Source organism: Lathamus discolor, chromosome 6, assembly GCF_037157495.1.
Source record: "Lathamus discolor isolate bLatDis1 chromosome 6, bLatDis1.hap1, whole genome shotgun sequence".
NCBI classification, from domain to species: Eukaryota; Metazoa; Chordata; class Aves; order Psittaciformes; family Psittacidae; genus Lathamus; species Lathamus discolor.
Window position 1 is genome coordinate 84,453,294 of NC_088889.1, and position 22,678 is coordinate 84,475,971.

Genomic DNA, 22,678 nt, shown 5'->3' on the forward strand with positions numbered 1-22,678 from the left:
CAATGTAAGTTCTAAACAAGCTCTTGAGTACCGCTGACCAATTTGTTAGGGTTCCAGGTAGCCGGTCAGTAATACTGTGTAATTCCTTACAATACTTTGTCGAAGGCTCCCAAGTGACTGAGCCACCCGGGAGCCCACCAATTTGTTTACAAATTATTCATTAGATTTCCTGGAATTATCATATTCGCTTTACCATATTTGAGGGGTCTCTGGTGGTCTCCGATAGTCTGCCTCACTGTGGCCATTGATTAACCTCTGTGCTTGTGTACCTGAATGACAGCTTTTCAAATACTGAAGATGTTCTCCTCATTGTAGTCATTGTCTGTAACAGAAGCAATATTTTTTGACTTAAGAATATCAAGAAGCATTCCAGAAGGAAATTCTGTCACTCACTATCAAAGAAATAACTTGAAGAACTAAATAGCTGGTAAGAAATATTAAAACAAACCCCAAACGACAACAACCAAGCTAAAAACCCCACTCACAAAACTGAATGTAAGTGGGGAGTAGCGATTACGCATTTGTCTCATGACAAAACAAACATTTGCAGCAGTGATTGTAAAACAATACCGTACACAAAAAGACCTACGTAGAAATAAGGAGCAATGCAAAGCTACTACTGGTAGGCATGAAGGCACTTCTATGTCTCTAAATTGCAAACTACATTTCCACACTGCAACACTACCGTAAGAAAAAATATCCAAACCGATTACAAAAAAAAGAAAAGAAAAAAGAGGAACATCCCGAACACAAACACGCCGCACTCGTGTACTGTCATAAAAGAGAATCCAGCTGCCAAGCTGGGAAACTCGCAGTTATTCCAGCTAAGGAAGATCTTAACGGGAAGCCAGTTAGGTACACGAAGGGGAGAGGCACTCGAAGCTCTCATTCCCCGCTGCCGCAGCCCAGCAACGCTTCCTGGCACTACTGGCGACCCCGAGATCGGGGACCGCGAGTTGTACGGAGCAGCGAGAGCGGCCCCGGGGCCTGCGTCTCTCCGCACCTGGGCCGGGTCTGTGTCCGCCCAGGGGCGTGTGCCCGGTGTTTCAGCGCGGTCTGAGGGTCTGCCTCTCCCTTCCGTCCCCAGCGCCAAGCATCAAGCACCTACCCGCTCACCCGCTGCTCTGCCCGTCCGAGGGGTTTTGGTCCCTAAAAGCGTTGTGGCACCGCTGCTCTCACGGACCGGCGCGGCACGGCTTCACATCTCCTCGTCCTTCTCACTCCACCTCACGCTCCGACCCAGCCCCGCTCGGTAATTCCGGCCCGCGGCAACCGGTGCTGCGGGGGCAGGGGTAGCGCCGCGTCGCCTCAGCCCCCTCCCGCCCCGTCCCGGTCCTGCCTGTCCAGCCCGTGGTGGCGGCGGTGGCGGCGGCCGTGCTGGCTCCGTCCGCCCCGTACTGGGCACGTTCCCCAGCCCCGCCCCGCCGGGCTGGCTTACAAGATCCATTTCCATAGTTTCTTGTAAAATGTTTCTAGCTACAGTTTGAATATAAAAATGTAAATGCTGCACAGATAGGGACTGATTTAAGTATTAGTTGGTGTACACAAGTGATTTGCATGACATACTCTGTATCAACCGTTGTTAAAAATGTGGTGTTCGATGTAAATCCACTGCAATAGTAACATTTTCATTTATCAGGAGGACCTGTTGATTCAGCCTGGGGACTTCCTCTAAAGTGTGAAACTCGACTGTTGCATAGCTCCTTATTTACCAAGAATACATGGGAGGTGCGTGCTGATTTACTTGTTTAAGAGGTTAAGATCTGATTTTGCAACTGCTCTTGTAAGTAAAAGGCCTCTTTGCCTACCTTTAAGCACACTGATTTAAATTGACAGGTTGAATTTTTCAGAGAGAAAACTCCTCAGCTGCAAAATCAGTTGTTTTCGTAAGGCTGAACACTCATAGCTGTGCTGCTATAAATGTTACTCCGGTAAGAGCTGGTTTCCCACCCTAAATTAAGGAGGAATTTTGTCCATTGCTTTCCATGAGCTTCAACCAAATGTAAGGCAAGTAGGGGGACAACTCAGATCGCTTCTCCTCAAGTCGATTAATTAGACCAGACAGATTAGTCAGATGAACTTTATTTCATAGAGGTTCCCACTCACTGATCTCCTGATGCAGGACCAGCGAATATGAAGTGCACCACAGTTTGTTAGCATTTAATAATAAAAATTAAAATCACAGTATAAATTTGTCTTTAACTAGCCCCTTTAGAGAGACAAAACCAGACAACTGAGACTTCAGACAAGTGACAGTATATTAAGAAAATGGAATTAAAATATATGGATTTTGTCTTGGCGGTGAATGTTTCAATAATAAATTCAAAGTTTTGATGGTCAACATCGATAAAGTCCAGTCTGAAGATAAAAGAGTCGTTGTTTTTGAAGGTAAAGACTCATCTTTTTTGATGGTAAAGCCAGGTTCGATGGTAAACAGTCAGGTTTGATGCAAACGGTCACGTTTGGTGGTAAAAAGTCACATTTGATGGTAACGAGTCAGTTTTGATGGTAAAGGCAGCTTCGATGGTAAACAGTCAGGTTTGGTGCTAAAGTGCCAGCTTTGATGGTAAAGCCAGGTTTGACGGTAAACAGTCAGGTCTGGTGGTAAAGAGTCAGTTTTGACGGCAAAGACAGGTTCGATGGTAAGCAGTCAGTTTTGATGGTAGAGTCATTCTTGATGGTAAACAGCCAGGTTTGATGGTAAACCATCAGCTTTGATGGCACACAGTTTTGATGGTAAAGAGTCAGGTTTGATGATAAGACATAGTTGGTTTTGACAGTAGGTTTAGTTTGGGTATCGAAGGATTCCATCAGTGAGCTTTGTATCTGAAAGACAAAAGAAAGCAATGTCAGTCCATGTCATGACGTTCAACGCCAAACCCTGTCTCAGTGGTTAGGTTTCTGAAAGAGAGGTCTCAAGCCTGCACACAGCTCCATCTGCTCTGTGACTATATTATCTGACGGACTTGAGAAGGTAGCTTCCCCACATCCAAACAGACTGCATTTTGGATCTATGCTAAAGTGAAAGTTCCTACTTCAGACCCCTTTATTTAGTATTTTTAAAGACGGACCTTCCACAAGAGGAAGTTCATGAACATCTATGGACTTGAGGAAATACTAAAATTCTCCAGACTTAACAAATGGCTTTTCACAGCCCTCATATCCCACTTGTGTTGCAAGCAGTGGACCAAAGTGGGGTTCTGTCACTGTGTTTATCGGTTAACATCTCTCACGTCTACACAAATAGCGCACTAATCTTAACGGCCCTGGCCTGTGTAGTGGGGTGCAAGACATTTAACTTCTTCCTCTACTTTTGACTGGTTTAGAAATAACCAGAGTTGGCCACCTGCTGGCAAAAGCATTCACTAAAGCCAAACCAGTCCTAGTCATTGTCAATGTGAAACACAAGGCCATCCAAATCCTGAGGTCTGAGGGAAACATGCAGGTTAAAAATAGGAAAAGGGATGCAGTGTTTGATGTGTGTATGAAGTGTTATTTACTTTACCACAGGTGATGGCTTGCTGTGTGCCAGCTATTTTGCAGTAATTTCTGCACATCTGACTTCAGATGCAACAGACATAAGCCCTCAGATTAAATAACAGTAAGTCTTGGTTTGTACACAAATCCTTACAGGGGCTAATTGTGGAATATGTGGAGTTAAAAATATGTAACTGTTGTAACCTAATCAAGAACAGTGCGCGGATGCGGTTCTGTCCTGGGTTCAGCAGGCTGGGCTTAAACCAGGACAGGTTCTTAACTTTGTGCTCCAGATCTAGCGTTCTAATGCTGTTCAGCAACATCTTCCTACGTTTGCTTGACCAACCTAATGACCAGCCTAATGACCAACCCGCAGGCGGATTATTATTATAAATCACTTAGACACAATGGGAAAAAGACAGGCATGAGAAACATTCAGAAAAGAGTTAGGAAAAAAATTGCAGATTATGCTGGAATCCCTGTTTACCTGTAATCCGTCTCTTGATATTTATCATCTATCTTGCGGCGTTTCCTTTCCACTTCGCTTTCGCCTCCTTCTGTGTCACTGTATTTCCTCTTGCCAAGCCTCAGTTTCTTATTTTCCCAGAAAGCGTTGTCAAATTGTGCACGAGCTGAGGCAGGTGGAGGTGCGTGCCCTTCCCAAGAGTGTTTTTCAGACTGCTGCGGAGGTACTGAACAATGACGGAGGTTCCCTCTGTGGCTGCTCAAGTCATGCGCTCCTTCCTCTCTGCAGTGAGTGTTGTCAGCCCATCTGCTCTTGCAGGGATCATCCCGCTCTGATTTCGAGAATTGACTCCGTTTGTCAAAGTCTTTGTCAGAATGAGTGTACTTCCTCTCTCTACCATTTCCTGTTCTACGAGCAGAGTCATAATCCTCGTAATATCTGCATTTTTCCCATCTCTGTGCTTCATCTTGACAGTATGTTTCCGGGCTCCAGGTTTTCTCTCCTTTGGAACGAGAATACTTATTCCTGTCTTGTTCTGTTCTTTCTCTGCTTCGGGATCTATAATCAGAGTATTTTCCCCAGCTTTTGCCATTATTTGGACTGTTTCTTTCATTATGCGAAGGCCTGTATTGGCTCGCACGCATCCTAGGGTGGAAAAAAGAGAACAGAGAAAGGATTCCAATGGTAAAAAATGGAAAACCATTCTGTGAAGAAACAGAAGCATTCCAGGAGGCATCTGCCTGTATTTAATATGACAATAACACATGCTCGGTGCTGACATCTGCAATCCTACATGTACAGTGTGGAATTTGCTGTACTAATTTAAAGCTTTCTATTAAATAGTACTAGCAGATGGGTAAAAGAATGATAAACTTGTATGAAATCTTGTTTTCATCAGAGTATACTCAATTTACCTTGTTTTCTCTGACAACCTGTTCAGGTGGTTGCAGGCCAGGGATTCTAAGATTATTTCTTGAGGAATCGGTGACTCAGCTACAGGTATCTACAATTAAAACATAGACGTTAACAAACTAACAAACAAACCACAAAAAAACAAATGTAGAAAACTAATGGGACAGTAGCACAAAGTGTTAATGAGGAAATCTGTGCTGTGTGTTTTCACAGTATTTCACATGAATTAGGAACATTCCTCCTGAATACTAAACACGTCATAGGTGAGAAGTTCTAGATGGAGCATACATAACTTGCTCGTGAAAGCAATCCATTTGTTTTAGCAAAGAAAATCTCAGAAGGTTTAGCAGGTTGGACTTGGCAAGCAAAATCATCAAGTTTCTGTCCCTTTTGTTTAAATCCAATATCTAAACTAATAGCACCATTTAGTGAATCATTTTGTGGCAGCTCATGATGGGATCTCTCTTCTTCAGCACTCTCACAGAAAGAATGGGAATTCTGCAATGTGCCAACCACCTTCCCCATTACAATTCCATATGAAGATATGCTGCAATTCCTTTTCAACACGCCATTCGACTCCACAGACTTTCCTGAAGACTCTGCACTGGAAGGGACTAGAGCATCGGAGCCGACTGTAGGACTTACATTCACTGCTGGCTCTACAAACATTTCATCAGGAACTTCCTGTTTGGAAATGTTAGCAGCAACTGCCACTGTAGATGCATTTGAGGAAGACTCTGCTCTGAGAGAATCTGTAATTGTGGAGGAAGGAACGGCCTTGCTGAGATCCTCATTCTCCAAAGCACTGGTAACACAGCCAGGTTGTGACACAGTCTGAAGCTCAGGCAATTTGTTAGGAATACTGATAGTGATCTTCTGGGCTTTCGATGGATCCGTAGATGAAGGCCTGGTCATTTCCACGTTTCGAATGCAAGCAGTTGGTGGAGCTGAAGATGGCTTGTTTATGGTCATACCAAGAGGATTTGTATCTCCTTTTAGGGGTCCATTTCCATTTCCACAACTTGATTTCTGTATTGAAAAAGAAAAGATTGCAAGATGAATATGTGCAATTACACAGCACTTACTAAAACATTAAATTCTCCTACTAAATATTTCTAAAAATTGCCTCACCACCTAAGAAGATAAACACCTCACTTCCAATATAAACCTAAGTCCAACAAGTGTATTTAATTCCTGCTGCTTTTGGTTTACTGCATCTTGGTATCAAATGAGCCTCATTTTTTGAAACCCACTCAAACAACTTAACATTGACTACAGCTCTTCCCAAATATGTTTATTTTCCCCTTTAAACATTCCCTGGAAACACTGCAATAATTGCTCTGCTACTCAGGACCAAGAAAAATCTTTCTCACTGTCTCAGCTAAAGCAACACTGACGGAGAGTGATATTTAATTATTATTACTACTGCAATTGTTCTTATCATCATCATCATCAAGAATTAATAGACTCCTTCAAGTGTCTCAAAAGCGTAGCTGTCAGTGCTTTAGAAAGCACTTTGAGTTGGAAGTATAATGAAGTAGCATGGCTGCACAGTTTAGGATTAGCCACTGTTTCAATAATTCTGGCTGTCGCATGACGGTTGTGAAGAAAGCTGTAGTGTGGGAGGGAAAATAGAACTCGATGCTATAAAACAATACCCCCCACACATCAAAAGAAAACAACATTATCAATTTGGTGTCATTATTTACTCCCTGCAAATTACCTTAACCATATGAGGAGGAAGTCGTGGTCCCGTAAATCCAGCCTGCTTACTCTTAGGCCCCCACTGACCAAGGAATGAACGGGCATAAGACGGTGCTGGTAAGGAAAGCCCACATTCTCCAAGTGTCAAATCATAGCGCCTTGGGAAAAAAGCAGTGATCTCAGTTTAGAGTTTTTCTTTCAGTCTATTCTTGGATTAAAACCCCAACTATAATTTTAAAGGAACAGATGATGTGACACAGAAGACATATATAAAAGACTCAACCAAGACTACAAAGTAAGAAATAGACAATGGTCTCCCTACAATGACTGTGCTTGTCAGAGCAACAACTCCCCCTTACACCTTCTATGGCGTAATTTCTCCTCTTCTATATTAGACAGCTACATAGAGCAGATGTAGAGCAATATGCACAAGCTCACCAGTTTAAGGGCAAACAATGAAAGACAGTAAATGACAGCGGTAAGTTCAGGTTAGACAGAACTGAATTACACAAACAGTAAACTTTGCCTAGGACAGAAAGAAAAACACTTGGAAAGAAAGAAAAGTATCAGTAACAGGAAAGTAAATATATTCTGAACAGAGTCAGTAGTTGGTATTACCTGATATAAAAAAGTAAATAAGCTTGCTGATTGAGAACTGTTTTGATATCAGAACGCTCCACTATGGCATCATTCATTCGATACCAAAATCCATTGCCGGCCTGCAAATAAAAGACAGTGATACCTTCAGACAAAATGCATGTTGTCGAAATGACATCACAGGCGGAACACTACAGCACAAAACGTACCAAACAGATCGAACAGAACACATCATTCAACCTTTCTCCATCAAAATGGTGGCTGCCAGTAACATTCATTTTCTTTGTTTATTTTACCCTGTTGGAAATCAAGCCGATACCCACCTTTATGAAGCAGATATAGTGTCCTGCATTACAGCTGAAACCAGAATGAACAAGAACTGCATATAAAGAATAGATGAGTGGTTCTCCCGTTGACTGGGACATATATGCTCGGAGATCCAAATATTCAGGGTAGTTTACGTGCTAAAAGAAAACAGGAAGATTCAAATATTACCCTGAAACGCTTCATGGAACAGCCTGAGGAAAACCCTTCTAAGAACACAGGCTAGGATCACACAAATATATTCTTCATTCATTTAAAAATACCTATTCTCAGAAACAACATTTAATAATTTAAGCTGCAGAGAACTGTTTTCTACAGAATTAGCTCTAAGAGTGACGTCTACTCTTAGGGTTACCGTAAGCCATAGTTGCTAGATTGACGCTTCTTAGACAATTGTTATTATAGTTACAGCCTGCAAACACTAACAACTTTTAAATCAAAGAATCACAGAACAGTTAGGGTCAGAAAGGACCTTAAGATCATCTAGTTCCAACCCCCCTGCCATGGGCAGGGACACCTCCCACTAAACCATGCCACCCAAGGCTCTGTCCAACCTGATCTTTAACACCGCCAGGGATGGAGCATTCACAACTTCCCTGGGCAACCCATTCCAGTGCCTCACCACCCTAACCACCCTAACCCTAATTTCTTCCTTATATCCAATCTAAACTCCCCCTCTTTAAAATGATCTTTTCTTGGGGAAATCTCCCATTCCAAGAAGATAAAGAACATAGATATATAGAAGATAAAGCTGCTTTACAGCTGCAAATATACCTTGCTGATCTTGCCACCACTAAAATCTGCAAATCTTTTCAGCGACATGATAAGAACATTGGAGGAACGATGTATTGTGTACGTCTTGGAGGCAGGTACCATGTTTGTGCACCTTAAAAGCAAGCACAGACAAATGTTTAACAGCAAATTCTTCCCCCTCCCAAAATTCAAACAAGTTTACGTCTCTCACGCAGGCTTATGAACCCATACGCCGCACTTTGGGTTTGTTAACAGACAGAAGGTAACAGCATGTAAGCGGACAGCTCTACAAAACAAAGGTCTTAGAACATTCTCTTTTCATAGCCAAGCAAACATCTGAGCATCTATCCTAATGACAAAAAGGAGAGACTTCCCAACAATTCAGCACGAGAACCGTGCAAGACATTTTTTAGCGAGTCATTAGAGGCTGCTCATGTTAACGACCACCGTTCACATGCACTGAGACCCAATCCCAGTTTCTTCCACAGGGAACACTAGGACCTTCAACGAGCTGATGTTGCCTCCCACCCCAAATCGTTGTCCTTAGCTCCGTGCTTCAGCTCACCACTACTTAGCAGACACCCCCTTTAACTTCTGGCCAGATGAACATTTCTGTGTGCAACCTCACAATTACGAAGGCTAATAAACCCCAGTGCAGGCGGCAGTAGGAATAAAAGTCTAATAGGAGCTAATGGCCGCAATTCTTCTCTTTCCAGATATTCATGTGATAACATGAAATGCGTTCTCTTGGACTCAGATGGAATTAGTAAGAATCTTACTTGCTGCACTTATAGCTGTTTTCTCCACCCAGTTGTTCAGGTTTCACAAATTGTTCCAGCGCCTTGGTGACAGACGTAACGGTCTGGATGAATAAGAAAGTAGAGCACTAAGTCACTGGAAATGCAAAATTTCAAACACTTCCTGCTAGTTAACGAGAGAACCTTGCTAGCGCATCCTCAAGTGACCTACTGTCAACCGGCAACCACTGTGAAGGAGGCAGAAACCTCAGAGTACGCTGAGCATTTACCTCCTGTGGAAATGATGCTATTTTGAAATAAGAAAATAAAGTCTGCAGTGCCACAGACAGCATCTGTACTATGCTATGGCATCAATAATGAGAACGATCAAACCCATCAGCCTAACGATAGATGTATAGATGCTGAAGCAGAATAATCGAGTAGTCTGAGAGTATAGGCGTTTGTCTAGATGTAATTACTGTTTTTACAGCTTAAACCCACTGCAGACAGGGAGAGCACCTAGATGCCTTCCACACAAGGCCAAAGTCCAATCCACTCCCACCCAACGCCAAGCTCTTTCCTTTTAGCAGTATATATTTTTAAGTAAAATGCCTTTATTTGGAAAGCTCTACAGGTCCTTCTACAGCTCGACCCGTATTCACAAAACACCTTACCTCTATATCCAGAGTAATACTGAGGAATGGTTCGTGCCTATCCGAAACGGCTTGGCAGTTCAAGCATTTTACTGGAATCAAAATACAAATGCTTAGCACTGACTGGACAAATTGAAAGTCTTCATACATTTTACTTTAGTCAAAGTACAGAGGCCTTTACTACAAACAGACACAGGCCAGTTCAAAGGACAGGAAGATTTTTAACAAGTACCTCGGGATCTTAGGTATCCTCCAAATATTTGATAAATAAGTGTGGTGGCGTGAGAAGATGTGTCCCATCTGGAAAGAAATGGTAAATCAGACCTCAGATGATGCGAGGCTCCGAGTTAACTCTTCAAACAGTTTTTACCAAGGACATTCGTTTTAATGTACTGTAGTAAAGAAAGGAGTAAAAGGGGCTAGAGAACATCTAAAAGTGAAATGATTTGTTTACGCGTACGTGGTTCCTCCATTCAAGCAAGCTCTCTGCAAAGCATCAACAGTGAAGGACAAGAATTCATGTGCATCCTCTTGACTGCCGTAACAGAAATGTTTTCCTATTCCTAATAAAAAAGAAGGTGGTTATATTTCTCTCATAGAAACTGAAAGAAAACTCACGTTTCTAAAAGTACCAAAATCATTTCTATGCATCAGATAGTGCTTTGAAAAGTTACCAAATATATCAAAAGAGAACCATCTGAAATTACTTACTTTTAAGGCCATTGATAACAGCTATAGGTTTGAAAGCATTATTAGAGAAACACAGGGCCTGGTTAATGTGAGCTTCCAATGTACACATCATACAGAAGTCTTTTTCGTGACCTGAAAAGTGAAAGAAGCAACACAGTCTAGTCAAATAAGCATTGCTACCAAAAAAGAACAAAACCAAAAACTAGTATCCGTGACAAACACTATTGAAATTGATGACACAGCGCTAAGAGAGAATGTGTGTGATTTTCAGGATACTGCTGTTAGGTGAGCTACGTGACACAGAGCTAAGAACCCTCTGGGAGAAAGGAAAGATGAAAGGAAGGTATGTGTAAGTATTTCTGCCCTCCCTTTTGCGACAGGGTTCTTAACTGGACACATTTTTATCTATGTCAAAAAAACACAGTTAAATTTCTAGGAATAAACACTAAGATGCCAAACCAAAAAGCACGCATGTACCTTTGTCAAAATAGACCTAGAAGGATATGCAAAGAGGCTCCAATGGCAAATCAGTTCAAGCGTAGAATGGAAATGCAAAGAACACAAATTCAAAGGTTCAAAAAAGACAAACTTTTAACTAGAATAAAACCAGTCAAAATTTTAATACTGCCCCACACAAATTTCCATTTCAGGTCAGCGGAAATTAGCTCAGAGTGCTTTCTAGGGTGCGAACTTTTTTAATGGGTCAATAGTGAACGTGTCATTTATTGCAGTATTAGCACATTATGGTATCTAGGCTGCAGAGACAAAGAATCCACGATGCCACCATCCTAAAGTTTACCACCTTTCTACCAGCAGGAAATCCAAATGTCAAATGTTCACCAAATGCCTTCCTTTACAACGTACTTCATTATTCACACAAAGCAAGAAATGGTCTTTATTTGCAATTTTACCATTGTGCATTGAATGGACAAATGCACTTTATATACCATTCCGAGCTTTCTGTTAAAGAATCACGGAATCACAGAATCATTTAGGTTGAAAAAGACCACGAAGATGGCGTTCAAAGCCGGTAAAACGGGAAAGCCACGCGTTTTCTCCACAGAATCACTCTTGTTCTTTCACCTTTGCCCAACATATTTATAATAATGCTAGAAAGGACTCACATGACTTGCTGTGTTCAAGAGACAGCATGTAACTGGCCAGAGGAGGTGTGTACGTCAAACATTGTAGAGTAGCATTAAGGAAACACGTATTGCCCAGGTTCTCCAGTCCAACTCCAACATTCAGTGGCTGTTGCCAATCCATGCAGATTTTCTCAGGTGGAAAAAGAATTTTACGTGGTGGGGCAATTCCATCGTTAACAACTGCAAGAAAAATCAGATTTCAAAAAATATTTACTGTTTCTCTTTGAAAAAGGATGTTTAAAAGGTAGCATTCTGCAGGAGCACCCAGAAAAGCCAGGTCTGCTCCGCCACGCAAACCCACGAGATGAACAGCTTAAACACGGCCACTTGAATTTGCAGGTCAGCACACAGTTTTGAACTATGGTTTATTTACCCGTTTCAGTTCTTCCAGTACAAGACAAACTACCACTCTGGTCTTTTTCCTTATTGTAACTTAATTGACATTTGTAATTCTATGCTAATAAACGTAAGAACAAGGACGGAAAAGTAAGCGAGTAACTAGCAGAGCAGGTAACCCTACAGATACCAGACCTCTTCCTGAGCAGGGTTAGCATGCAGAGACTTGTGAAGAATGGAAGCCATAAAGACAAAGGTGAAATGTACTTTTCTCTGCACAACACAGAAGACCTGGCTAAGTCTGTGTATTATAAAAACCTCCTCAAAACCGATCGTTACAAGTAGATTTTTAAACAGACAAAACTACAGGTTTTCCAACGCCAGTGCCTGCAGTTGCCTTAGGGGACTCACAAAATTGCAGCCTAGTGCTGAAGGCTTTATTCGTCACAACCCCGTCTTATATCAGTGCAACAAACGAGAACTGCGTTTTCTAACTTTTAGGGTTTTCGTTCTGAAGAAAAGGGGGGAAGGACAGAAGACACACTTACTTAGCTCTTCCCGGCCAAAAGGCTTAGGCTTCTCAGAGGTTCTAGAATAAATAGAACCTCTCGGTACTTTCTCTGGAGCTTCCTCAGGTTGTACTCGGCCCAAGTTTGCAGTGCATGCTGTTCTTTTCTTGGCAGGACATTTGTTGGGCCACCTGAATGATACCTCTTTAAACACTGAAGGTATTCTCTTCTTTAAAGTCATTGCTGGTATCTGTAACAGAGGTAAAAATTTTTTTTGTTGACTTCAGAATATCAAGAAGCATTCCAGAAGGAAATTCTGTCACTCACTATCAAAGAAATAACTTGAAGAACTAAATAGCTGGTAAGAAATATTAAAAAAAACCCAAACGACAACAACCAAACTCAAACCCCACTCACAAAACTGAATGTAACTGGGGAGTAGCGATTACGCATTCGTCTCATGACAAAACAAACATTTGCAGCAGTGACTGCAAAACAATAACGTACACAAAAACACCCAGGTAGAAATAAGGAGCAATACAAAACTACTACAGGTAGACATGAAGGCACTTGTACGTCTCTAAATTGCAAACGACACTTCCACAATGCAACACTACCGTAAGAAAAAAAAACCAAACCAAATCAGCAACAAAAAAGTAAAACCAACCACCCAAAAATCCTAAAAAGCCCACCAAAACCCAAACACACACACACAAATTCGAAGTAAGGAACACCCCGCGCACGCACGCACACACACACACACACACACACACGCCACGCTTGTTCACTTTCATCAGAAATAATCCAGCCGCCAACCCAGCAAACCCGCAGTTAATTATCCCTTTAACCTTAGCGGGAAGCAAAGGGGTCCGAGTTTGTCAGCTCCGGGACCGGGGTGTCCGTCCGCCCAGGGGTTTCTCTGCTCTCCCGAGGCGCGGCTGCCCAGTGTTTCACCGGGGTCTGAGGGTCTGCTTGTTCCGGGTCGCAAGATAAGCTCTCAAAGTCGGTTGACGTCATAGTACCCGTTCCAAATGGAACTGTCCGGCCTTCCGTCACCAGCGCTAAGCCTGCAGCACCTACCCGCTCACCCCCCGCTCTGCCTTTCCGACAGGTTTTGGTCCCGAAAAGCATTGTGGCACCGCTGCTCTCACGGACCGGCACGGCACGCAGCACGTCCGCGCTCGGGAGCGGCAAGAGCCCAAACACAGCCAAACCAAAGCGACCCTGACGTGAAAGGCGAGGGCAGAGCGCGGCTCCGAGGGATCCCTCGCTTCACCTCGCCTCGCCCTTCTCCCTCCACCTCACGCTACGACCCAGCCCCGCTCGCCACTTCCGACCCGCGGCAACCACTGCGCGGGGACAGCCGCAAGGCCGCGCCGCCTCGGCGCCCTCCCGCCCCGCCCCGCCCCGGGTGTCGCTTGCCGGGCTCGCACGTCGGGGACCGTCCGGAAGCAGGACCGCAGCAGCGAGCAGCCTAGGGCGACTCTGCGCTCATGGCAACTAACGGACGGGACGTGAGGACGGCGGGAAGTGGAACCCTTCGAAGCGTTCGATTCCCCGCGGGTGGCGGCAGGCCCCGCCAGGAGCCGCCGCCGCCTGCTCCCCAAGCAAGGAACAATGCCGCTCATGCCTCGGGAGCTGCCGTTTTTACCACGATGCTTTTCTCCTCCCAGTGCACGTACTGTTCTTAAGGGAAAGCCCCTAATTCCATGCTGGAAGCGCAGGGTGGCTTCTTCGGGCTGCTTCTGGTAGCAGGCAGTTTTTCACAAACTTGTTGAACCTGAGCCGTGCCTACTGTGCCAGTGACCGCTTTGGAGACCCGGTGCTTTATCAAAGCCATTTTGCTTGCTGGAGTTGCAGAGCAGCTCGGGATACAGCACAGGGAAACGTGTCGTCCTGGCAAAGCCACGGACTTCCCAAGGTGATGTGTGTCAAATCCGCTTCTGACTGTCAAGGAGAGGCTGTTTGGTTGTTCCAGGCTTGCTGATGGGCCTTGTTTTGCATGGGGTGTCATCCTGCCAGTGTTCTGCTTTATTGCATGTTTGCGATAAAGGCTGAGAGGAAAAGTACAAAGTAAATGTTTCTACACCTCAGATTTTCCCCAGTGTGTGGAATTGTGGTCTACTTGGATGACTGTTCAGATACAAGTACTTTCAAGGGAGTGAAACTCAACCAGCGGAGGAACAATCCTTGAAGAAGTGTCAGTGTGGAGATACCTTGGCTTAATGGAACACATTTAGACTCTTTCTAGAAATGATTTTGAGTCGTATGTCCTGCGTTTGCAAAGCAGCGCGATCTCAGAGCTGCCCGCTTCACCTGTTTCGAGTCTTCTGTTCCGCAGCTTCAGGTTTTGTTTTTGAGCAACGCATACATCAGTTTGAGCTCTGTACAAGTAGAGTTGTAATGCAAATAAGCCAGAATCAGTGGTACCAATGTGCGCAAGGGTGTGAAAAGCAGCCAATAAAGTGTTTCTGGAGAAATGTGAGACTACAGAAGCATTAATAAGCCATGAAGCACTTTTGCACCAGTTCTTCCCTTCTGAAAACCTGTTTATTTAACCAGGTGAGGATGCCTGCCTAGAAGCATGAAGGAAATGCCTTGGGGGTTAATATGCTGTAGTTAGATGAAGTTCTTCTCTCCGGCAGGAATAACTACTGAGAGTAATGTATGACTAAGGCTATTGTAGCAGGAAATGTAGTATTTCTTAGCATTAAAATGCAACATCTTAATCAGCTATTTGTGGTGCTCAATATATCTCTTTAACTTACCAAAGCAAATGGGATAGTGTTCTTGTGTGTGATGGTACTTCATTCCAAATGCTCTTTGTAGGAGGATTAAGAGGGAGTGAAACTGGCCCAAACTTTCCACTGGCCACAAGGCCAGTAAAACAAAGTGGCTTGTGAAAACGTCAGGCAATTAGGTACTACCCATACAGGTGAAGAACAAACTCTCAACCTTTTTTTCCCTTTTACTATTGGGCTTTAAGTCCACGGGTAGCTACTCAGACAGACTGGCTGCTCAGTGGCCTAAAGCAGCACCTGTTAGAGGTTGGCCATGCTGAGGAAAAGCCCTCCGGGGACGACAAACTTCTCCCTTCCTGCTTCACTGAAACTCGTGTAGTTCTTCTGCTCCTTGTTTTCAGTGCTGCCCTTTGCGGCTGCATGGATCAGTCCATGGCAAATGGTAGGGCTGTGTTTCCACCCCTGGGGCAGTCAGTTCCAAGTGTACTGGACGCCCCTCCAAGTAAAAGCAAACTGGCCTGCACTCTGCTGTCAAAGGAATGGAGAAAAATGCATTGGCAATATCAGTCGTGGCATACTGATACAGGGTTAATGAAATGTACAATGTATATCAAAATCATTTTGTGAATCGATAGAAAGAACATGGATAGCTCTGTCATAAATAATATAGTAAAAGAATTTACTTACTTTATAGAAAAGGGGGGATTGATACAGGGTTAATGAAATGTACAAAGAAAAATACAGGGGATTGTATAAGAGAGTTAGAAGAATCCCTTGCTTAAACAAAAGTATTGTCTGCTGTAAACACCTATCATGCTTACCAAGCGAACAAGGCACAGACTGCTGATAAGGGGAGGAGACAGAGGCCTGATTCTACCGATAAGCAACTATTGACAAGGAAATGCGAATGTCTGGGTCTATTGATAAGGGGGAGAAGCTGATGATTTATGGATGAGGTACAGACTAAACCCTAAAGCCATGTGCGAAGATTAAAAGGTGAAAAGTTTAAGAAGAGGAAGACTCATTTACTTCATCTTGAGGACCCCTGCCCACAGGAGGAAGACTCATTTACTTCATCTTGAGACCCCTGCCCATGACCAGAGGGGTCACTGCGCAGGCGCAAAGGACCTTCTAGCTCATGATAATACGAAGCGGGGACAGATACTAAATATGTATAGGCGTATCAGTAATGTAATGCATATGTGTGCCATGAGGGAATGAATGTAAAGGAAAAACGACCCTGGGTGTGCATACTTTGGAGGAACGATCCCCATGCACCTCAGCGCTGAATAAAGCATACCTACTTTACAACTTTAACGAGTTGTGGAGTCAATCCGCGTATCAATACCACTTGGCTGCCTTTGACTCTAATTCATACTGAAGTTCTAGCATGTCCGCTACGGCAGCACTCAATGGCGGTGTGACTTCATTCAGGCCACGATAGTTTACTATTAGTCTCCACTCTCCATTAGACTTTCACACTGGACATATAAGGGTATTAAAAGGTGAGTGGATCCTACTGATCCCTCCTGGGCTCCCCAGTCTATGGATCAGCTTATGTATGGGAATCAGGGAGTCTCGGTGCGATAGTGCCACTGGTGCACCGTTGTTGTCACGACTGTCACTTGTTGTTTGACCTTCATCAGCCTTACAACAGAAGGATCCTCTGAGAGACCAGGCAAGATGGACAGCTGCTTAGTTTCCTCAGTCTCCAAAGCAGCGATGCCAAAAGCCCATCAGTACCCTTTTGGATCTTTGAAGTACCCTCTCCTGAGGTAGTCTTATGCCGAGCATGCACGGAGCCTCTGGACCACTCACGATGGGGTACTTTTGCCATTTCCTCCCAGTCAGACTGATTTCAGCCTCCAGTACAGCCAACTCTTGGGATCCCCCTGTCACTCCAGAAATATAGATCGGTTCCACCCCTTGACAGCTTGAGGGCATCAGGGCACACAGGGAACTGGTGTCTACTAGGGCCTTATACTTCTCCCTTCGTGCTGCGCTGAAACTCGTGTAGTTCCTCCGCTCCTTGTTTTCAGTGCTGGCCTTTGCGGCTGCAGGGGCCAGAAAGAGCCAGGCAGGTGGCTTCACTCAGCGCCTGAGCTGTGTGGCCACTAACAAGTCCCCAGATACTTATCTTCTCTGGGTCACAGTGACAGCATCATCTCCCCTACCACTGAAAGGAAGATCTAATTTATTGCGTATCAAATACACTCTGAAAGCTGTCAATTCACACGACACGTTGCATGTTAGATAAGTCCAGTAAAAATCCACTTGAACTTTGCTGTATTTACCTACTGTATCAATTTTACATGCTATATATTTAAAGTAGGGCAAGTGCTTTTTACCTTTAAAAGAGCAAAGATGAAACTTTAGACATCTCTGAACAACACGGCTTGGATAAACCAGAAAGATTATTCAGATGCCCTGTGTTTCCTACAGGTTCCCCACTCACTGGTCTCCTGATGCAGGACCAGTGAAGAAGAAGTGTGTCACAGTCTGATAGCATTTAATAATAAAAATTAAAATCACCGTATGAATTTGTCTTTAGCTAGCCACTTTAGAGAGACAAAACCAGACAACTGAGACTTTGGACAAGGGACAGTATATTAACAAAATGTAGTTAAAACATACGGAAGAGTATCAGAGATCGTCTTGAGAAATACGTTCAAATCTGCGTATTTGTTGTTTCATAAAGCTGAGAACCAGATGATTTTCTTACAGATCTTGACTATAACTCGTATGTGAAGTACATTAGTTCCTAGTGTCCGACAGAACAGGAAAGAAAATGATGCTCTTACAAAAAATTCTACTTGTGAAATTTTAAGTAAGCCTTTAAATGAAATATACAGACCGTCAGTTGCAATCTTTGTAATCCCTGGTTGCTCTTGCACCAGGTGTCTAACTTGGAGTAACATTACACGAATAACATCAAGTCAGCCGGAGTCTGGAACAAGCAGCATTTGAGATGGTCTATTGCTGGCCCTTATCTCACACTTGTGAGATATTAATGCGGTAATTTACTATGTTCAGCAGTTTTAAGACGTTTCCACCCTTCTGGATTAGAAGTGTATCTTAAAAAACAAAGTCTCAAGTTCAAAACTAAAAGAAAGTCCTGCATGGTAAAATCGTGTAGAGAAATGTTAAGCACCACTTATGAGTGGATTTTGTCTCGATGGTAAATGTTTCAGTAATAAATTCTAAGTTTTGATGGTCAATATTGGTAATGTCAAGTTCCATGTAAAGAGTCGTGTCTTTTGAAGGTAAAGAGTGGGTTTTGATGGTAAAAAGGCAGGTTTGAGGGTAAAAAGTGGGGTTTAAGGGTAAGAAGTAGTTGGTTTTGTTGGTAGGTTTGCGTTGGACGTTGAAGGCTTCCATCAGTGAGCTTTGCATCTGAAAGAAAAAAGAGCAATGTCACTCCTTGTCATGACGTTCAACATCAAACTATGTCTCAGTGGTTTGGTTTCTGAAAGAGGTCTCAAGCCTGCACACAGCACTGTCTGCTCAGTGACTACAGGATCCGACAACTCGAGAAGGTGGCTTCCTCACATCCAAACTGACTGCATTTTGGATCTATGCCAAGGTGGGCGAACTGTACACAGTATTAGGACAAAGCTACCTCCTTTCATAGCAAGTGGTAGACTTAGGTAAATTTAGGTGAGGTTTTGTCTAGACAGCATCCTTGTTTTACCAACAGTCTTGTGTTCAAGCTCACCAAATCTTACCCACTAAGCCGTCAGAAGCCTTCAGAAACTTGCTAGGGAGAACGTGTAGGAACGTAGGACAGCAACTGCTTTAAAGCTGCTCCTTCATCCATCCCACCTCCATTTTCCTTAAATCACACGTTATCACAAGCCCTTTCCATCCTTGTTAATTTACTGGGGAGTCCTGGTGAAAAGGCACAACCTAACAATTCCTTCTCAGCTGTTGTCTGTCCCTAGCCTGTTAGAGAGGTTCCGGGCTCTTTAAAAGCACACTGCTGCAGTGGCCTTTTTTGAGAGAGATTCCATTATCCAGAAATTCCTACTTGAGACCCATTTATTTAATACTTTTAAAGACGGACCTTCCACAAGAGGAAGTTCCTGAACATCTATGGACTTGAGGAAATACTAAAATTCTCCAGACATAACAAATTGCTTTTCACAGCCCTCATATCCCACTTGTGTTGCAAGCAGCGGATCAAAGTGGGGTTCTGCCACTGTGTTAATCGGTTAACATTTCACCCACATGGATAGTGCACTAATCTTAATGGCCCTGACCAGTGTAGTGGGGTGCAAGACGTTTACTTTCTTCCTACACATCTGTCTGGTTTAGAAAAAAGTTTGCAGAATAATGCAATGTAAGTTCTAAACAAGCTCTTGAGTACCGCTGACCAATTTGTTAGGGTTCCAGGTAGCCGGTCAGTAATACTGTGTAATTCCTTACAATACTTTGTCGAAGGCTCCCAAGTGACTGAGCCACCCGGGAGCCCACCAATTTGTTTACAAATTATTCATTAGATTTCCTGGAATTATCATATTCGCTTTACCCTATTTGAGGGGTCTCTGGTGGTCTCCGATAGTCTGCCTCACTGTGGCCATTGATTAACCTCTGTGCTTGTGTACCTGAATGACAGCTTTTCAAATACTGAAGATGTTCTCCTCATTGTAGTCATTGTCTGTAACAGAAGCAATATTTTTTGACTTAAGAATATCAAGAAGCATTCCAGAAGGAAATTCTGTCACTCACTATCAAAGAAATAATTTGAAGAACTAAATAGCTGGTAAGAAATATTAAAACAAACCCCAAACGACAACAACCAAGCTAAAAACCCCACTCACAAAACTGAATGTAAGTGGGGAGTAGCGATTACGCATTTGTCTCATGACAAAACAAACATTTGCAGCAGTGATTGTAAAACAATACCGTACACAAAAAGACCTACGTAGAAATAAGGAGCAATGCAAAGCTACTACTGGTAGGCATGAAGGCACTTCTATGTCTCTAAATTGCAAACTACATTTCCACACTGCAACACTACCGTAAGAAAAAATATCCAAACCGATTACAAAAAAAAGAAAAGAAAAAAGAGGAACATCCCGAACACAAACACGCCGCACTCGTGTACTGTCATAAAAGAGAATCCAGCTGCCAAGCTGGGAAACTCGCAGTTATTCCAGTTAAGGAAGATCTTAACGGGAAGCCAGTTAGGTACACGAAGGGGAGAGGCACTCGAAGCTCTCATTCCCCGCTGCCGCAGCCCAGCAACGCTTCCTGGCACTACTGGCGACCCCGAGATCGGGGACCGCGAGTTGTACGGAGCAGCGAGAGCGGCCCCGGGGCCTGCGTCTCTCCGCACCTGGGCCGGGTCTGTGTCCGCCCAGGGGCGTGTGCCCGGTGTTTCAGCGCGGTCTGAGGGTCTGCCTCTCCCTTCCGTCCCCAGCGCCAAGCATCAAGCACCTACCCGCTCACCCGCTGCTCTGCCCGTCCGAGGGGTTTTGGTCCCTAAAAGCGTTGTGGCACCGCTGCTCTCACGGACCGGCGCGGCACGGCTTCACATCTCCTCGTCCTTCTCACTCCACCTCACGCTCCGACCCAGCCCCGCTCGGTAATTCCGGCCCGCGGCAACCGGTGCTGCGGGGGCAGGGGTAGCGCCGCGTCGCCTCAGCCCCCTCCCGCCCCGTCCCGGTCCTGCCTGTCCAGCCCGTGGTGGCGGCGGTGGCGGCGGCCGTGCTGGCTCCGTCCGCCCAGTACTGGGCACGTTCCCCAGCCCCGCCCCGCCGGGGAGTCCCGCTCCTCCGCTGCCCGTCAGGCAGGACGGCAGCGGCCGGGTGCCCAACCAGCGCCACAGCGGCCGCCGGAGCCGAGCTGAGCCGAGCTGAGCCGGCCGCTCCCGCCGCTCTCTTTCCCTTCCTTTTGCCGTGCCGGCTCCGCTCAGCATCTGAACTGCGTGGCCGCTTCCATCAGCCACGGTGCCAGTGCAGTGCAGGCAGAGAAGTGTACAGAAAACTTCAGCTCAGCCGGACTGACTTAAAATTGACACTATTCTGACAAAATAAGCTCCGTGTTGCTTCACATTTTGAACCGCTTTAAACTGGTACAAAACCGAACCTCTGTCAACTGAGCAGCATTTATAATGCTTTCTAGAGGAAAACAATGCATAGTTTTAACATTTACTACATACCTATGTGGATATGCTGGCTGGAAAAGCTTGGTCTCTTGTAGACCAAATCCTACAAACTAAGACTTGTGGCTTACAAGATCCATTTCCATAGTTTCTTGTAAAATGTTTCTAGCTACAGTTTGAATATAAAAATGTAAATGCTGCACAGATAGGGACTGATTTAAGTATTAGTTGGTGTACACAAGTGATTTGCATGACATACTCTGTATCAACCGTTGTTAAAAATGTGGTGTTCGATGTAAATCCACTGCAATAGTAACATTTTCATTTATCAGGAGGACCTGTTGATTCAGCCTGGGGACTTCCTCTAAAGTGTGAAACTCGACTGTTGCATAGCTCCTTATTTACCAAGAATACATGGGAGGTGCGTGCTGATTTACTTGTTTAAGAGGTTAAGATCTGATTTTGCAACTGCTCTTGTAAGTAAAAGGCCTCTTTGCCTACCTTTAAGCACACTGATTTAAATTGACAGGTTGAATTTTTCAGAGAGAAAACTCCTCAGCTGCAAAATCAGTTGTTTTCGTAAGGCTGAACACTCATAGCTGTGCAGCTATAAATGTTACTCCGGTAAGAGCTGGTTTCCCACCCTAAATTAAGGAGGAATTTTGTCCATTGCTTTCCATGAGCTTCAGCCAAATGTAAGGCAAGTAGGGGGACAACTCAGATCGTTTCTCCTCAAGTCGATTAATTAGACCAGACAGATTAGTCAGATGAACTTTATTTCATAGAGGTTCCCACTCACTGGTCTCCTGATGCAGGACCAGCGAATATGAAGTGCACCACAGTTTGTTAGCATTTAATAATAAAAATTAAAATCACAGTATAAATTTGTCTTTAACTAGCCCCTTTAGAGAGACAAAGCCAGACAACTGAGACTTCAGACAAGTGACAGTATATTAAGAAAATGGAATTAAAATATATGGATTTTGTCTTGACGGTGAATGTTTCAATAATAAATTCAAAGTTTTGATGGTCAACATCGATAAAGTCCAGTCTGAAGATAAAAGAGTCGTTTTTGAAGGTAAAGACTCATCTTTTTTGATGGTAAAGCCAGGTTCGATGGTAAACAGTCAGGTTTGATGCAAACGGTCACGTTTGGTGGTAAAAAGTCACATTTGATGGTAACGAGTCAGTTTTGATGGTAAAGGCAGCTTCGATGGTAAACAGTCAGGTTTGGTGCTAAAGTGCCAGCTTTGATGGTAAAGCCAGGTTTGACGGTAAACAGTCAGGTCTGGTGGTAAAGAGTCAGTTTTGACGGCAAAGACAGGTTCGATGGTAAGCAGTCAGTTTTGATGGTAGAGTCATTCTTGATGGTAAACAGCCAGGTTTGATGGTAAACCATCAGCTTTGATGGCACACAGTTTTGATGGTAAAGAGTCAGGTTTGATGATAAGACATAGTTGGTTTTGACAGTAGGTTTAGTTTGGGTATCGAAGGATTCCATCAGTGAGCTTTGTATCTGAAAGACAAA

At 44.0% G+C, this 22,678-nt stretch overlaps 1 protein-coding gene across 1 annotated transcript; it reads right to left on the reverse strand.

Moving 5' to 3' along the window:
* Window positions 1–2,144: 2,144 nt before the first annotated feature.
* LOC136017831 (ubiquitin carboxyl-terminal hydrolase 42-like) lies at window positions 2,145–13,348 on the reverse strand. Its single transcript, XM_065686487.1, has 16 exons — window positions 13,152–13,348; window positions 12,343–12,553; window positions 11,438–11,638; window positions 10,335–10,445; window positions 10,084–10,186; window positions 9,856–9,923; window positions 9,645–9,715; window positions 9,013–9,095; window positions 8,255–8,366; window positions 7,480–7,620; window positions 7,178–7,278; window positions 6,579–6,717; window positions 5,153–5,884; window positions 4,858–4,946; window positions 3,965–4,588; window positions 2,145–2,826 (listed from the first exon to the last, which is right to left on the reverse strand). Exons 2-16 carry the CDS (start codon window positions 12,542–12,544, stop codon window positions 2,811–2,813), a joined length of 2,793 nt encoding a protein of 930 aa, XP_065542559.1. The 5' UTR covers window positions 12,545–12,553; window positions 13,152–13,348; the 3' UTR covers window positions 2,145–2,810.
* Between the last annotated feature and the right edge of the window lie 9,330 nt (window positions 13,349–22,678).

Coding starts and splice junctions, on each gene's coding strand:
- LOC136017831 (XM_065686487.1), bottom strand. CDS start 12,544: ATGACTTTAAAGAAGAGAATACCTTCAGTGTTTAAAGAGGTATCATTC. Junction 4,947..5,152: donor CAAATGGATTGCTTTCACGA/GCAAGTTATGTA, acceptor TTTTAATTGTAG/ATACCTGTAGCTGAGTCACC. Junction 4,589..4,857: donor AGGTTGTCAGAGAAAACAAG/GTAAATTGAGTA, acceptor TTTCCACCCTAG/GATGCGTGCGAGCCAATACA.